General features: G+C 38.5%; 1 protein-coding gene across 1 annotated transcript in view; it reads right to left on the bottom strand.

The window, feature by feature from the left end:
• Positions 1 to 566: 566 nt before the first annotated feature.
• The window catches only part of LOC108668351 (serine/threonine-protein kinase tousled-like 2), a gene marked incomplete in the record, with an annotated part of 26,352 nt that continues 9,993 nt past the window's right edge, over positions 567 to 16,925 (bottom strand). The window contains 17 exon segments of the mRNA XM_018155540.2: positions 567 to 3,440; positions 3,647 to 3,866; positions 4,160 to 4,298; positions 4,554 to 4,665; positions 4,918 to 5,065; positions 5,297 to 5,388; positions 5,710 to 5,791; positions 7,342 to 7,437; positions 8,321 to 8,362; positions 8,636 to 8,757; positions 9,067 to 9,328; positions 9,805 to 10,052; positions 10,319 to 10,723; positions 10,922 to 11,161; positions 14,659 to 14,918; positions 15,871 to 15,967; positions 16,383 to 16,410. Coding sequence (XP_018011029.1) covers positions 3,171 to 3,440; positions 3,647 to 3,866; positions 4,160 to 4,298; positions 4,554 to 4,665; positions 4,918 to 5,065; positions 5,297 to 5,388; positions 5,710 to 5,791; positions 7,342 to 7,437; positions 8,321 to 8,362; positions 8,636 to 8,757; positions 9,067 to 9,328; positions 9,805 to 10,052; positions 10,319 to 10,723; positions 10,922 to 11,161; positions 14,659 to 14,918; positions 15,871 to 15,967; positions 16,383 to 16,410 — 2,863 coding nt within the window.

The following is a 16,925-nucleotide window of genomic DNA, read 5'->3' as shown; positions in this document are numbered from 1 at the left end:
CAATTACGGCGAAGTTTTATTTGATCATTCACCATAATTAATAAAATTATGATAAACCCCACACGGCGACTCTATATACAAATCTTTCCCTATCGTGACGTGTGAACTTCTTGCTGTGAAGAATTTTGAGCGTCACCAAATAACTTACTCATCCCACACCCTCTACAGTTGTTATAGCGCTACCATCAGTTCTTCAATAGTATTATTATCAAGAAGAAATTGACAGATTGTAGGATACATGGAAAAGGCACACCTTGCCTGACAGTTCAACATATTTCCGTGACCGATTACCCAATTCGTCACAATAGCAAAGTGAGGATGATGGATTGATTTCTCGTTAGCCACTAATCCTCAGAAAATAAAATAACGTATAAAAGACCAAGAATGAGACTACTTCTTCCATAGTTCCATCACAATGCTGACCAATACTAGCAAAATTCTCAGCGAACTCAAATTGACGAATTTTATCCAGCAATAAGTTACATTGAAATCGAAACAGAAACGCTTCGGCCATGAAAGAAGGAAGAGTTCAAACAACTATTCAAGGACATAATAATTCACAGTGATCAGATGAGAAAGCGAAATATATTTTCGTTACTAGTTTTTCTTATTTCATTTTGCATTGCGATTAAGACGAACGGGAATGCCCCACATAGGTGCTAAACGAACGCAGCAAGGACTAGAGAGTCGTAAAAAAGTTAGTTTTTTTTATAGTTTTACGAGGAGGGGATTGGGAGAACACTAACATAAATACCATATCATAGACCAGCGTCCATCAGCGTGAAAATGCAACATTCTCTTCGTAGCAAAACGATGAACACAACACATACTAACGCGATCAATACATTCAAAATAAGAGTTTACGCACGAAAATTCAAATTTACACAGAAACCAGCAAATGATATAGTTTCTCTATGTACAAGCGCTACCTCTATAATGTGTGCCAGCATTCTAAAATGCACGTAACAAAGTGGTCAGGAATGATACGATTTGATCAAGATAGGTCTTGATTTACAGATGCTGTAATGAAATTACGGCACTATATTCACTGACATGCATTCATGGTTTAGAAGCGGCCGTCGCAATAAACACTCAATCGTGAGTACGAAAAAGGAGTTCAACATAACTAAATAGACGCGGTCGAAGTGTAGCAGCTGTTATCACATGTCCATTATATAGTCGTCAAAAAATCGACACCTCATTCACCTTGCAAAAGACGAACCGCAATATGGGCGTTTCGCAGCAAAAGTCTATTCTCAAAGGAATTATAATATTACTATAATAATAACTTTAATAAATGATAACATCCTTGGTCTCAAGCTAGATCTTGAGACAAGGCATTTCGAAGGCTGTTAAGTCTTTGGTTCACGACCACCGTCATCAAGTGTCCACATAACACATAACGTTTCTCACGAAAAAAAGGGGTTCAACTGAAACACTCAAGTTATTAACGTTTCTGTGGTCGTCTCATGGAATATCTTGTTTACCACATCAGTCCAAATATTGGGCCTAACCAGATACTAAAACGAGCTAGGGAAGCTATTTCTCTCTCTCCCTCACTCTAGGAAACGTGCTTCTTCCATGGACGAGATAAGACGCCAAGCTCAACCGTTACATAAATACAAATAACAAACTTCTGCATAGAACTTCACTCAACTCATGAGCAGAATAATAGTCGTGAACGAATTCGCAAGAACATAATTCATCGGATTGATGAACTGAAGTTGGAAAACGAAAATGGGAGAAATAAGAGGCCAGCATGCACACATAACCTTATCAAACGAACATCAAGAGTTTACAGTGCTCAAAATATAGAAAAAACCAATGCTTTTGACATACAAAATAACAAAAAATGTTCTCGCCGAAGCACCATCTTCTATTAATAATGAGTAACTAGTGATTAACAAACGTTCTTTAGCCTAATTCAAAATTGAAAAATATTCGAAAAAACGACTGCAAAATTTACATGTCTAGAAATTAAATTATCCTATTTCATTTTAATTATATAACCCAATAATCACGAATAGAACACAAAATCGATCGAAACAGATCATTATTAACGCTTTCATAACAAAGAACAACTTGCATTGAAGCTAGTCAGAGCTATTAATGCCTCGTGTAAAATTTCTCAGATTTGCGAAATTACAATCAGAGCAGCAAGGTTAACTTGAGAGGCAAAATGTAGATACTATAAGATGAAGTGAACGAGAAGCAAGTAAAGACCAAAACAAGAAATAGTGGCAGGTCGGATGAGAGATAATACGAAATTCAGTCACCAAAATAATAAGAAAACTCCCCCAAGTAATCGCAATTAGCAAGAAAATTATTCTGGTAAGAGGCATGGGCAAATTTCTCGAATTTATGCCATGCAAATTATTTAAATCTGAGGAATGCAGGAATGCACGCGAAAAATATTTGCGAGAAAGCCACATGCACATACACAATTAGGTGGCACATAAGAATTAGGTTCGCACCTTAAATCGGTAAATTGATTCATTTTCGACAATTGAATATTTCAAGCATGAGAATGCATTAAAAACACTTTTCAATATCTAATGATGGGAACTTCTTGTTTTCAAAAAGGTGATCAGCAGCCTAAGGACGACTAGAGTCCGGGGCAAATGGGGCACATAAGGTGGCTCTTTCCGAACTACCTCCGAAAAATCTAATAGTCAAGAAGTTTTCTACGAACTCAGACACCGATTGATGTCAAAAACTGACAACACGTCCATTCAAATGAACTGCAGTGCCAGGCTTGCATGAGAATAGGCGCGTCATATCCCAGAAACAGAAAAGAAGTGATCATCTCAATTCAGCGGAGAAATTTAAGGTGCTGTGTAGTGGCATGGTTATTCTTTAACATAGCGGAACAGCCTCGAACAGCGAAAATATTTCATTCTTGAGCTGTGTCCTGTTTAATCCCCTAAACTGCACTTTTTCTCAAGTCATTGCTTAAACACCATAACGTATGTCGCAGTAAATAAGTTACGAACCTGAAGCAAGTGTTGTTACAAAGGAACATGCTTTGTCCAGTTAGTTAAAAGTCAATCGTAGGAAGGTTGAAAAGGCTTGGACTGGCAGTCGAATACGCGTCAAGGAAGAAGTAATGCGGCAGAAGAGAAATGCACCCGAGAGAGCAGTGAGGTCAATAGAGACCGAACTGAGCAACATTAGGAACTGGTGGAGGAGTACTGATTGCCCAAACCCAGTAGTCCGGAAGAGAAGGAGTGCTGTTGCTGTTGCTGCTGTGGGTTGTTGTAATGCGCAGCTGCTACAGCTGCTGCAGCGGCAACGGCTTGTTGCTGTTGGTTATTAGCAGCGGCAGCAGCTGCTGAACGACCGCTCTTAGGCATGGGAGGAGACAGGTAGGGGCTTGAGGCCAAATTCATCACCTCGCTGCGGTCTTCTTTTCGGTACGCAAGACAACTGCGGATGAATTGCTGAGGACAAACAGAAAAATTATAATATAGATACAACTTTGGATTACACTAACACCCGCTAGAAATATTAAAAGTAATTATTAAAGATCAAAAATATCTTGTTTTCGAAATAAAAATAAATGAAACTATAAAAAGTTTGGTTTTCACGACTAAACGATAATAATGAACAATGAAGCATCTGCAAGCAACAGGTATGGTGGACTCACCTTAGCTTCATTACTGACGAGAGGTTTGGGAGGGAACTGTACATCGGTGGCTTTCAGGATGGTGTTCTCCTCTAGGATGGTTGCTTGGCTCTGGTTGTGACCAAATGGTTTTTTACCATACAAACACTGGTAGAAAATTACACCTACTGACCAGACGTCTACCTTGCTAGAGATCTTCGGGGGGGTCTTTCCCACGACGAAACATTCAGGAGGCAGATACCTGAAACGCGAAAATTGTAGTTATTGGCACTAAGTCATGCATTAACTGACGAAATATAAGGCCCTAAAAATCTCATTAAGTTTATGAGATTATTCAAATTACATAATCGATTAAAATATCAAAACATATAACAAGTAAAACCCACTCTCTGGTCTTCAATCAAGCTTCTCTAAAAATTTGTAGATGTATCAGTCATTAATAAACGCGTATGCTTTGTAATTCTATCTTCACAGCACTCAAGTGAAGGATCAAATCATTTTTCATTGCGATATTGATGACGGAAACACACTGACCAGTAAGTGCCGGCGCCTTGAGATGTGAGGTCCATGCCGTAGTCAGGATGATAGCTCGCCTCATCCATAACTTTGCTCAAGCCGAAGTCTGTTATCTTGACTTCGCCTAAAATATTGCCGTCCCTCAACAGTATGTTGCCTGTAAGTAAAAGAATACGAAAAAATATATTATTTTACTGCAAGTAAAAGTATAGAAAAAAATATACCTTTACGGCAAGTAGAATAACAATCATATTGACGGCGTTAATGTATCTTGCCGATTATGCAAATGATGTTTTATTCTGAGATTTGTGTCGTCATGATGGACAATATTATCATGATTATCGAAAAACTATCAGCGCTGAATGTAGTGCTGATTAAAGTTCACCGATTCTGTATGTTGCTATTCACTCACCAGGTTTGAGATCATAATGGATGATGGGCGGTTTGATTTCATTGAGGTACTTCAGCGCTGAGACAATCTGCATTATAACAGAACGTACTTCCCGCTCGGCGATAGTTTTATGCTGCAACAAAAATAATGTGTAATTAGGGTTTGATAAGAAAATTATATTGTAATGTTAAATGATACACTTGATGTAAAGATACAATCAAAACATTTATTTAATCAATTGCGCTTGAGTAAGCAAAACACAGCGACGCAAATCGGAAAAAAATATAAACATATGGTTTCAAATACGAGATGAAATATGTTGAATTCTTCAGCACGTACGCAAAAACACTTCCAACGCTTTTGTACTTAAAATTTAAATTATTACCTGTTTGAGGTAGAAGTCGAGGTCGTGCCCATCACAATATTCAAGTACTGTGCAGAAGCTGTTGGCATCTATCTCAAAAACATCGTATAGTTTCACTATCCGAGGGTGGTTCAATTTCTTTTGTATATTATATTCTCTAATGGCGTGTCTGGAAACAAAACACACATTTAGACCAGAGGTATGAGGGACCGTTGAACTGAAACGAAACAAGATTACCCATCTTAACTAATTTAAAAACTATCACCAGTCATTATGTCAAAGACGAGAGCATTGCTACATAAAATTCATCTTTGTCATGAGATCATCACACATTGTATCAATCACATATTTAACTCGATTTAGATTCAGGCTTTAGATTTCATTCTCTAGCCAGACTCACTTGATATAATTAGCTTTCTTGTCATCTTTCCAATCCTTGTTGAGCTGATGCACCTTACAAGCTACGTAACGTTGCTCTTTCAAGTCAAAAGCCTGAAAAAAATATTTGTTATATATAATTTTTCAGATATATGGACCTGGCTTTTTGGCCCAAGAAGTAAATTTCGAAGTAAAAAGTTTTTATAATCTGTAAAGCCGCATCATGGTTTGCAACAGGTACTCTAGAAATATAGATTGCCTCTCTACTTTTTGCTAAAAACATATGTAAAAGGTAAACTTTTAGTATTCTTCAATGAGCGCTCAATTTGAAAACATCAAATTGAAATTATTACACATTCGTTATATAGTAATGTCATAAAATATTGTTTTATGCAGGAATATTACATAAACTAAGCTGAAAGAGACGGGGCATACCTTGTGCACCTCCGAAAATCCTCCTTTGCCCAATAACATGAGAAGCAAATAGCGCTCGTTCAACATAGGATGACTGTTACATCTGCAAAGAGAAGACATTTGTGATTTAGTCTATTATAAGGTAGAACGTGAGAAGTAGATGAAAATGGTGAAGCTGCCAAAACGATGAATAAACATCAGAATATTGGCCAATCATTGATGAATTAGCCACATACGTGTACACCAACAAGTTGAAACATCCTATGCACAAAGTATTCAGCCAATAATGTCCGGAGTTGGAAATATTTAAGGTTCTACATTGAAGTTTCAATCAAGATTTTAGTCTTTTGCGATATCACACTCAATGTGAAGCTCTTGTTTTAAATTTTGGACGAATGAAAGAGCATTTGATCTACCATCGTAGCAATAAATTGATAAGTTCGGTTTCAGCGAGTCAGTCATGAATAAAATCATGTTATTTGATTTACCAATATTACTGTCATATGGAACTCAGGAACGACACCTTTCAAGTAAGGCGAGGCTTCAGAACGTCGATGGTTGCAATGAGATCATTTTTATGGTTCTGAAACAACCGTGCTTGAGTAACTATAGTTATAGTTGGCCCACGATTGTCTACTTATTATACTAAAATATTCATCATAATTTTAATATGAAAAAAATTGGAAGAAACTAATACTAAAAAAAACTCTACTGACAACTCATGCTCAAGAAACTTCGTGAATTGCATGAATTTCACTACGGCCAGAACAGGTTGGGACAACCACAAGGCGAACGAGTGAAGGTTTAGGATCAGTTTCTTAACTCAGTTCGAGAGTAAGTTACACATTTCAGGCACGTAGGACCAAACAACAGGTGGTCAGTGAACTACATGTTGGGTAAGAGACGGAAAACTCAAGTTCGCGGCACCATAATATCAAGAAAAATAAAAAATACCAAGGAGAGGAAAAGCTGACTTAGCCAGGAGCCAATCAATGTAAAACTAGACGAAGTAAAAAAGAATGGTAATCTAGCCATAGTTATGTATATATACACTTGAATTACCAATGTATGCACTTGTCTTGCCGCATAGATGAGACCAAGAAATACGAAAAAAATTAGGTTCCAACAAGGGAAGGGCAAACCATTCTGCTTTCCTTAACCCAAATCTCATGCTATAGGAAACCAGCATTTTCAGCTGATCACATAACGTGTAATATTAATACGAAAAACTGATTGTAGCAAAATATGATAAAATTATCATCGTACACGAAGGAATTAGAACAACATAAACAGCCAAGGCAGTAACAAATTAAACGATGGAAGTAAAGTGAAAAACGAACAAAACGAAAAACAGTACAGCGGGGGCGAGAATTTCAATTCCTCAAATACTTTAGAATCCTTTTTCTTTGTCAACGAAAATCTTAATAAATAATGGAATAGTTACTCCGGATTGAAGGGATAGCTATGAAAAAACAGCAAGCAAAAATTCATCTAACTACAATGTTAAAAATTCTTACTCAAAAAGGGCTAGTAAGGCGAGAAAAACAACTAAAAATTGCTCACAAAAATATAGCAGCGGCAAAGAAAAAAGGTAAAGGAATAAGTCTTCACACGGATGGGAAAGTTGCGAGTTAGAGAGGAAGAAAATCTTACTGAGAAAGTCGTTTGGCACTACAGCTGGAGAGGCCTGGGACGGCAGTGGTAGCCACTCCACCACCACCGCCTCCACTGAGCCCTACAAACCACCTCCTGGGGGCACACGCACACACACATTCCCTCACATTCAGTGATTACAAAACGCTCTACACTTCATAAACAAGTAACATATTGAATGAGGAGCGGGAGCACGAGTAGCATCAATATCGAATGAGAGACTGGATCAAGGATTGCATAAATATTGAATAAGGGAACATGGTTCTTCGTGACTGAGGCCCATATAATCTTAGATTGAACAATATTAAATGAGATCAGAAGTCTTTGTCGAATTATTACCCACATCAGAAAATGACCAGAACATTTGTGTTTCTTTTTTACTGCTTTCCTAAATAATGAAAAACGGATCTCCGTGTGATTAGATCATACGTCATACTTTAAAAATCAACAGTCAATTTCAGCATTAGTATGTTTTAGCAAGTTTACCTGTTCTTGACAATCGGCCAATGAAAAAAAAAACATATACTGAAAAGCACTACATGAACTGAAACGTTAAATGAGAAAAGAAGTCAGGGATAGCAATGTTAGAGTGCATCGCATCTGTGAGAGGTGATAGGGATACAATGAACCATTTCCCCGAATAAAATGATCAATGAGTCACTCGCTACAGAGTTAAAGAAGACAAATAAGAGCGCTAGTTACCAATGAAAGAACTAGATATGAAGGATGCCAATATGTGTGGATGACATAGATCATGCCTCACGAACGACCGCTGAGCAAATAAGTTGACCGCAAGATACGAGGTTAATGAAAGAATATCCGCTTACGTTTTTTGTTAGCAAATTTTTAAATCAAGTAATCGATAGAGTATGATACAGTATACTACAATAAACAGCAGTCCGAGCACCATCCCAAAAGACTTCAGTTAAACCATGTAAGATTTATTGAAAGAAAGCTTATAATCAAATTTGAGACTCACATGTCGTGTGGGTTGCGCGACGAGGCGCATTGCTGCAAAACTCTGCACATAGAAATGTTTGTCACTCAATGCCTCTACTACGAAGATGAAGCTTAGTGCAAAAATCCTATGTTACACCCTGGTGGGAGTCGCGACATTTGGTTACCAAAATGGCGTAATTATTCAGTGAAATTGACAGCATATAGGTACTCTAGATATTATCAAAATCATTGTAGAAATTAAAAAATCTCCATTATAATACAAAATAAAGGAGTGAACATAAGAATAATATCTCAATCCCAATAAAAAATAATGGAGTTAATGTGGCAGCATTACCTTGACTGGTCTTCGTTGTGTATCCTCTTGAGCTCTCTGATGTGCAAGTTTCTTTCCCTCTCGAGCTTTTCCATTTCCTGTAGCAAGTCTGTGTCTTCCTTCTTTAGCGCAGCCTGCCGTAACTGTGAACAAACGTAAATCGTAAATAATTAAACCTTGCTATATTAATGCAGAATAATTAAATATAAAACGAAATGCATAATCTGGACAATACAGTGAATCATGAATGAGTTTAACTTCATTATTTGTCACTATCTTTGGAAAGCTAAAATTAGAAAAATGCAAGCCAGCCAATTATTTGCATGAACGTCATTGGATTTTTAATGCTACCGTATAGCGGAGAGCGCTTTACAATCTTAGTTTAATGTAACCGGGATAAAATACATGTACACGATAAACAGTTATCACTAAATATCAATTAGAAGACCCACTTTAAGTATTTCTTCAGCTTCGTAATACTCCTGTAGCGTGAGCTCCCTGTTCTCATGGTCTGCTCCGCCCAGACCGTTCGTAAGGCCACCAGTGGTCTGCGAAGTGGTGCTGTTGGGCGGAGGCGTCGCACCAACACCAGCAGCGCCGCCTGCTACGCGCTTGCGGCCGCTGCTGCTACCAGGGTCGGCAGGCTTCCGCTTCAGAAGAAGCTTTCTTTGCCGGTCTATTTCCTCTTTCTCGGCTTGGTGCTCCTCTTGGCGTCTGCACAACATTTTACAGTGATTTGCACGATTAAATTCAGTAGTTTTCCTGTGTTGACTTCCAAACACGCTTTCGAAAATATCCGATTAAATACAGACCAGCATAAATAGCTCCTGGCAAGAATTTAAATTAAAAAAGATGGCTCTATCTTGTGACTGGTGCTACCTTTGAAGAGTTCAATAAAATGTATTTTTAAAAAATATACGCCAAAAACAAAATTACCAAAAACTATATGGCATCTGAAGAAAACCAATTGTCATTGGAATCTGGCACTTTCAAGTAATGCAAATCGGCACAGCAGTCATCAAAAGTAAAAAAAGACAATATTTCTTAATAAATGTGAAAACTGAAAAACTGGAAACGGTCATTTTTCACGTTGCTGTTTGGACTATTAACTAGTAAATAGAAAATCAACGATCAAAGTAAATACTATACATAGAAAAACAAAACAATAACTAAGACCGGAATAAACTCACCTAGAAATGTCCTGAAAGGCAAATCCGTCTTGCCAGTTCTCTTGGAAAGACGCACCCACTCTTTGGGTGACGAACTGGCCGAGCCTGAGCCTGTTGTGGGAGCACTTGCGCCGTGCTTCTTTTTTCTCGATGTTGCATTTCTCGATGAGAAGCTGCTTAACTACATCGATGCACCGAGTCATCTGCTGCTGCTTCGTTTCCAGCACCTTGGCTTGCTGGTTTATTTGTCGGGTGAGCTCTTCCTTTTCCTAAAATTATGAAATTACTTAATTTGTAAAAATTTTTAGATTATTTTTAATTATATTGCAAATTATCATTCTCGCGATAGATTTAGAAAAAAAAAACAAAAACTACAACAATATTTTCTTCACAATAACTGCAATGAGATTGGTATATGATTGAGAATCCCCACCTTAATATCATTTAAATACATATAATTCAGTATACTATCAATTGAAAAGTGAAAGACACATTAGCTAAATTGAACGTGACAATGAGGCGCAATGTTTCTTACCCGTTGTAATGAATCTATCCGAGTCTCCTTTGCCTCAATGTCTGTAGAGGCTCTTGTGGCGATCTCATCGAGTTGCCGTAAAGTTATATCGGTCTGAGTAGATCTGTGAAGCATGGAAGTCGGGACGCCTCGAGGCGGTAGCATCATGCCCTCGCACGAACTGTTTCTGCAAGATGCTGATGCCACCGCTACTGTAGATGCAACAGCAGTTGCAGTACAACTGCCTGGGTTACTGCTGCTTAGGTTATTGTTGCTAATTGGGCAGGAGTTGGTGCTAGAACTCGTGTCGCATCGTAGCTCTAAATTGCTACAGTTGTTTGTGAGGAAAGTAGGAGCTGCACCTAATGTAGGCGGAGTGGATACAAGTTGTTGTGGTTGCTGCTGCTGTTGTTGTTGCACCGAAGACTGCAAAAAAAAATTAAAGAAAAATGTTAGTGAGAAAATAAAGTAACTTTGCAATATTATCAAGTTGCATAAAAACTCATCAGAAGGGTTTGCAATACCAAGTACGTACATAATCAATGATAGAATCCTATTTATAGACATATATCCTTATTGAATTCTCATTGATTTACCACGTATGATAGTATAATGACCACTCACTATATTGATGAGCTTGTTAGGTAAGGGACTCTTAGCGCCTGAGTTGTTGTGTCTCTCAGAATGCCTTGATGGTGAGCTGGCTATTTGCTGAGTCTGGCTGACCACTTGTTGTGACTGCTGCTGTTGTTGTTGCTGCTGCTGTTGTTGCTTAAAATAATCATTTATTTTCTTATTACTATCACTAGAGCGAGGAATTTTAGTACCTGGGGGATATACCCCGCCACCCCCACCATCATCCATCTGGAAGAAAATGAAAATGAGCATTATTTTTACAAGCTGCCTAATAATGTATATTTCCTTAGCTTGCTCTACCTAATGCCAATAGTAGCCTTACAACGCTAAAAAAATTCCCACCAAGCGAATTTGTCATTCATGTAATAGCATAAAATCAAATGCTCACAACCAACCTGAGTAGAAAATCTTCAACTTATCAATAAACAATTAAACATTTGGACCAAACGTAGAATAATAAACCAAACTAACTTTCTTGGTGAAATTTCCGGGAATTGTAAATTACTTACCTTTTGGAACAATGATTAGTTGGAGTTGGTGCCCATTGGACCCAACAGACAATAAGGATTTATAAAATTGGAATTAATGGTTTTATTAATTTGTTTCAAAAATATACGGTGTTATTCTAATTGACGAACTCAATTCGATAAATTCGTATTTATTCAGGTATAAATCCAAAATGAATAATCTCTTTACCAATGGAAAGATTCCATTTTTTTACACGTTTTTCTTTACTCAGCTTTGCGTTTGTTTGTTGTTAACATTAACAACGAAAATTAGCCCACTTCTGATTGCTATAGAGATCTGAAATTCGGCATGCAGGCTATTTTCGCCTAACAATTTCAGATACAATCATAAAAACTAGCAATTAGAGACCTAAATTAGCTTAATTGAGTAAAGTATATATAGAGTATATATGGTATGACGGGCGGGCGCTGACGCTGCGTATCATCGATACGTACGTCAAGTCATACTTAATCAAATCTTACAGCCCGACGCAAAAGGTTAGCCCTACCCCTTTAAAACATCATAACACATCGAGTTTTGCTAGTTTTAACGTGCAAATGGTGGCAAACGATTTGTCTTGCGCTCTGCAATCTATAGCAGGTAAAATTTGGTGAAGAATTTAATTACTGGCGGAAGAATCAAGCGGTCCGTGTTTTTGCACCGACGCAAAAGGTTAGCCCCACTTTGCAAGTTTGGCGCTTTTCGGACAGGACGCAGCGTAGCTCGCTGCAAAGGGTGCGTTCATAGCGTAGTAGTTGTGCACGGATCTTATGCTCACCTAGGCAAGAAATGGGCGCGGGAAAGCCTCTAACTGAGTTTCAGAAAGGTGCCATTCAAGCCCTGATGGCGCTGCCTGAGGGCGAGGGCCCTAGCCTGCGTCAAATGGAGGCACAAGTGGGGTGTAGCCGCAAAGCCATCTCCAACTATCTCAAGGACCCCGTGCACTACGGAAAGTGGCACTCCAAAGGCCGCTCCAAGAAGATGTCGGCCCGTGACACGCGTCGCCTCTTCCGAGTTGCGGTGCCCGGCGACTTGAGCGCGCCCAAACAAGTCCAAAAGTTGAAGCTCAATGTCTCCAAGTCCACCGTCTCTCGCACCCTCCGGCATCTTCCAATACGTGAAGATGAACAAGGCCCCCCAATTGACCGAGGTTCACAAGCATGCCAGGGTCGTCTGGGGGCACTAAGTATGCAAGTACTAGTGATGACATCTGGGCCAAAACCATCTTCTCTGATTAGAAGAAATGGAATTTGGATGGCCCAGATGGTCTGAAGTACTACTGGCATTGCCGCAGGAATGATCCAAAGGCAGCTTTTAGCCGCCAAAATGGCGGGGCAGTGTAATGGTGTGGAGGGCCTTTTATGCAAACAAACGGGACGAGCGAGCTCGTCTTCCTCGAAGGCAACCAGTGCGCGGACGACTATGTCCAAACGCTCGAGGACCATCTACTTCCCGTCATCCGCCACCAAATTCGCCGCGGCGCCATCTTCCAACAAGATAATGCCTCAATCCATACGGCGCGCACGACCAAGGCCTTCTTCAAGCGTGCCAAAATCCGGGTTATGGACTGGCCAGCCAAGTCCCCCGATCTGAATCCCATTGAGAACGTCTGGGGGTACATGGCTGGGATCTAAGCCTGCTGGCTGGTCTAAGCCTGCTGGAAGCAGTATGACACGAAGGAAGAACTCGAGTTGGCCATTCAAGCCGCCTGGTCCAATCTGGGCCCCAACTACCTCCGTAGATTGTCTCAGGGCATGAAAAAGCGGTGCTTGGATGTCTACAAAGCCAAAGGGGAGCATATCGGTAAATAACTTTTAGTTTTGCAGCTGACGTATATTTTGTTTTGCCTAAAATGTCAAAATGTACAAAGTGGGGCTAACCGTTTGCGTCGGTGCAAAAACGTGTGTTTTTCATTTTCTCCGTTACTAATTGCATTTTCACTACAGTCTATTGTATTTTGATTACTGAGACCAAGACGATTCGTTTGCCACCATTTGCACAATAAAACTCGCTAAACTCGATGTGGTATGATGTTTTAAAGGGGTGGGGCTAACCTTTTGCGTCGGGCTGTAATCGTTTTTCTTGTGGACTAAAAAAGTAGAAAATAAAATACTTAAAAAAACACGTTTTTCTTGTGGACTAAAAAGTAAAAAATAAATTATGGCTCGCCCCAAGAAAACGTGGGTCGGGCTGTACGTTCACCATCAAATTTCCAAAATTCGCGTGTTGTGTGCTTTTCGCTTTAATCATAAATCTGCCCGACACGCGTTTTTTAGGGGCGAGCCATAATTTATTTTCTACTTTTTAGACACAAGAAAAATGTGTTTTTTTTTTTTTTTAAGTTTTTTTAAGTATTTTATTTACTTATTTACAAATGTTCGATGTCAGAGTTTAGCTACCGTTTAGTTGTTTGCCGTGCAGCACTAACTATGTAAAAAAATTTGTTGAATCTTTCTCCTTCTATTGGTGTATAAATTTTTCATTTTGAATTCATATCTAAATAAATATGAATTTATTACATTGGGCTCATCATTAGGAATAACCCTGTAATTTGTCATTTATTTGAAATGTTCAAATGATTTTTATTTTTTGTTAATTCATAGGTAGGTACATATCTACTCAAACGGCAACATTCTACCTTGATTAACCAAAATTACCTTTGAAGGCGTTACCTTGAAATGTATGGATAACATAAGTCTTCTAACTACACCCCCATCACGGGCAATTTAATGTAGGGCCTCACTTGAGTCTTCTAACTACACCCCCATCACGGGCAATTTAATGAAGGGCCTCACTTGAGTCTTCTAACTACACCCCCATCACGGGCAATTAAATGTAGGGCCTGACTCAAGTTTTTAAGCTACACCCCACCACGGGCAATTTAATGTAGGGCCTCACTCAAGTATTTAAGCTACACCCTCATCATGGGCAATTAAATGTAAGTCCTCACTTTAGTCTTTAAGCTACACCCCACCACGGGGGAATTAAATGTAGGGCCTCACTTGAGTCTTTAAGCTACACCCTCATCATGGGCAATTTAATGTAGGGCCTCACTCAAGTCTTTAAGCTACACCCTCATCATGGGCAATTAAATGTAGGTCCTCACGTGAGTCTTTAAGCTACACCCCATCACGGGGGAATTAAATGTAGGGCCTCACTTGAGTCTTTAAGCTACACTGCTACATCCTCATCATGGACAATTAAATGTAGGTTCTTACTTGCGTCAGTTGCATATTTGCCCCGGCAGACGCACTCTTCCTCTTCCGCTTTCGATCTGCAGGCGTGGTGCGACCAGAAGGCACTGAAGTCATTGGTTGCTGTGACTGCTGCTGCTGCTGTTGTTGTTGGCTAAGCTGATGCTGTGTGAGCTGCTGTAGACCAGCAGTACAAAGCACCGAGGAGGTAATTACACCCGAGGTAGGCATAAGCACTGCAGGAGGCTTCTCTGGACTGCTCATGTCTTCACTGGGCAAAGAGCCTGGAAACAATAGAAAATATACGCCTATGTACAAAGTATGATAAGAATGGGATGTATATAATTATTTAAATCATCATGTCTCCACTGTTAAGCCTGAAATTAAGATCTGCTACAGTGAATAACTAATGGAAATCATGTGTCATAACATATTTATGCAGCGAGGTACTTTATTAGAAACAAGATTTTAATTCTTTTCAAAATTATGAATTAAGTTTTATAATAAAATTAAAATATGCATAAGAGCTTAACATGGCAATGAGAATCAAAGTAAAAATATAAGAAACTTCAATTAAATCTTTATGCGAGTGGCTCGTTCTTTTCTATCAATAACTTTCAAATGAAATTGACAGATAATTTTTTTGTACTGCAGGAAGCGCTTCACAGTATGGCAAGATAATAACAAACTTGACAAGAACCGAGAAATTAATAGACGACATTCAAGAAAAACTTGGGGCTTTCTTTTCAAAATATTTGTAACATAAAACGAACAGCCTGCTCAATTCCTAAGAGAAAAATTAAAAAGCAAATTTCCAAAATTCAACAGCACTATATTCAAGTATTTTGTAAATTAATCTATTAAACATCAAGTAATTAATTAAACAATGAATTAAACATTAAAATAATCTATAACATATATACTAAAAAATCTACAACTGCTACTGCTTTGATTCAAATTTTGTGCATTTCACAACAGGACCAATTAAATGAGCCCTTTTAATTCATGTAAACTTGAAGTGGTAGAACACTGACTTATGAAGTCAGAAAGAACAACATGTTAATATATTCCAAAAAATGTCAAGTTTGTGGACAAATGTTTTGAACGTTATAACAACAATTACCAGTGAAAAGAGTTATGAATCACCATGGAAATGTTTGACTTCCAATATGAGCTGATCTATCGTCATTTCAACTACCTCAGCATAAGGCATAATTCTAAGAAAATAATACAAACCAGCACTAAGATTTGAATCCTGTCTTTCATAATTGAAATTTGGAGGCGGTCCAGACATAGGAGATGATGGAAGGCTGTTGCCACCACTGCTGCTTTGCTGCACAACAAATTTCACATTACAATTTAATATTACATCATTATGAGAATAAAAGCAAACTAGCCTTATAGTAAAATCTAGTCATTCTAGTGACAGATAATTGAATCATAGTATGAAACAACCAGTAACTATTGAATGAATGTAAACTCATTAAAAAAGAAAATAGCTGATCAAAGATAGCTGAAATAGTAGCACAAATAGCTGAAAGAACACAATGACCATTAGTTTTCTAGGATTAAAAACCTGGAATCTTTCTATACATGAAATGAAACAAATGAGTATACATCCAGTCTGTAATTGGTGAGTGAGCCTCCAATGAGTGAAAACTTACCCGAGTCCCCAAAAAGGGAGCCTCCAATGAGCGAAAACTTACCAGAGTCCCCAAAAAGCGAGCCTCCAATGAGTGAAAACTTACCCGAGTCCCCAAAAAGCGAGCCTCCAATGAGCGAAAACTTACCAGAGTCCCCAAAAAGCGAGCCTCCAATGAGTGAAAACCTGTCTCTTATACACATCTAACATGAGAAGCAAATAGCGCTCGTTCAACATAGGATGACTGTTACATCTGCAAAGAGAAGACATTTGTGATTTAGTCTATTATAAGGTAGAACGTGAGAAGTAGATGAAAATGGTGAAGCTGCCAAAACGATGAATAAACATCAGAATATTGGCCAATCATTGATGAATTAGCCACATACGTGTACACCAACAAGTTGAAACATCCTATGCACAAAGTATTCAGCCAATAATGTCCGGAGTTGGAAATATTTAAGGTTCTACATTGAAGTTTCAATCAAGATTTTAGTCTTTTGCGATATCACACTCAATGTGAAGCTCTTGTTTTAAATTTTGGACGAATGAAAGAGCATTTGATCTACCATCGTAGCAATAAATTGATAAGTTCGGTTTCAGCGAGTCAGTCATGAATAAAATCATGTTATTTGATTTACCAATATTACTG

This window comes from Hyalella azteca, unplaced genomic scaffold (genome assembly GCF_000764305.2).
Source record: "Hyalella azteca isolate HAZT.00-mixed unplaced genomic scaffold, Hazt_2.0.2 contig13297, whole genome shotgun sequence".
NCBI classification, from domain to species: Eukaryota; Metazoa; Arthropoda; class Malacostraca; order Amphipoda; family Hyalellidae; genus Hyalella; species Hyalella azteca.
Note: the sequence above shows the minus strand (reverse complement) of the source record. Positions and strands in the feature narration are given on the sequence as shown.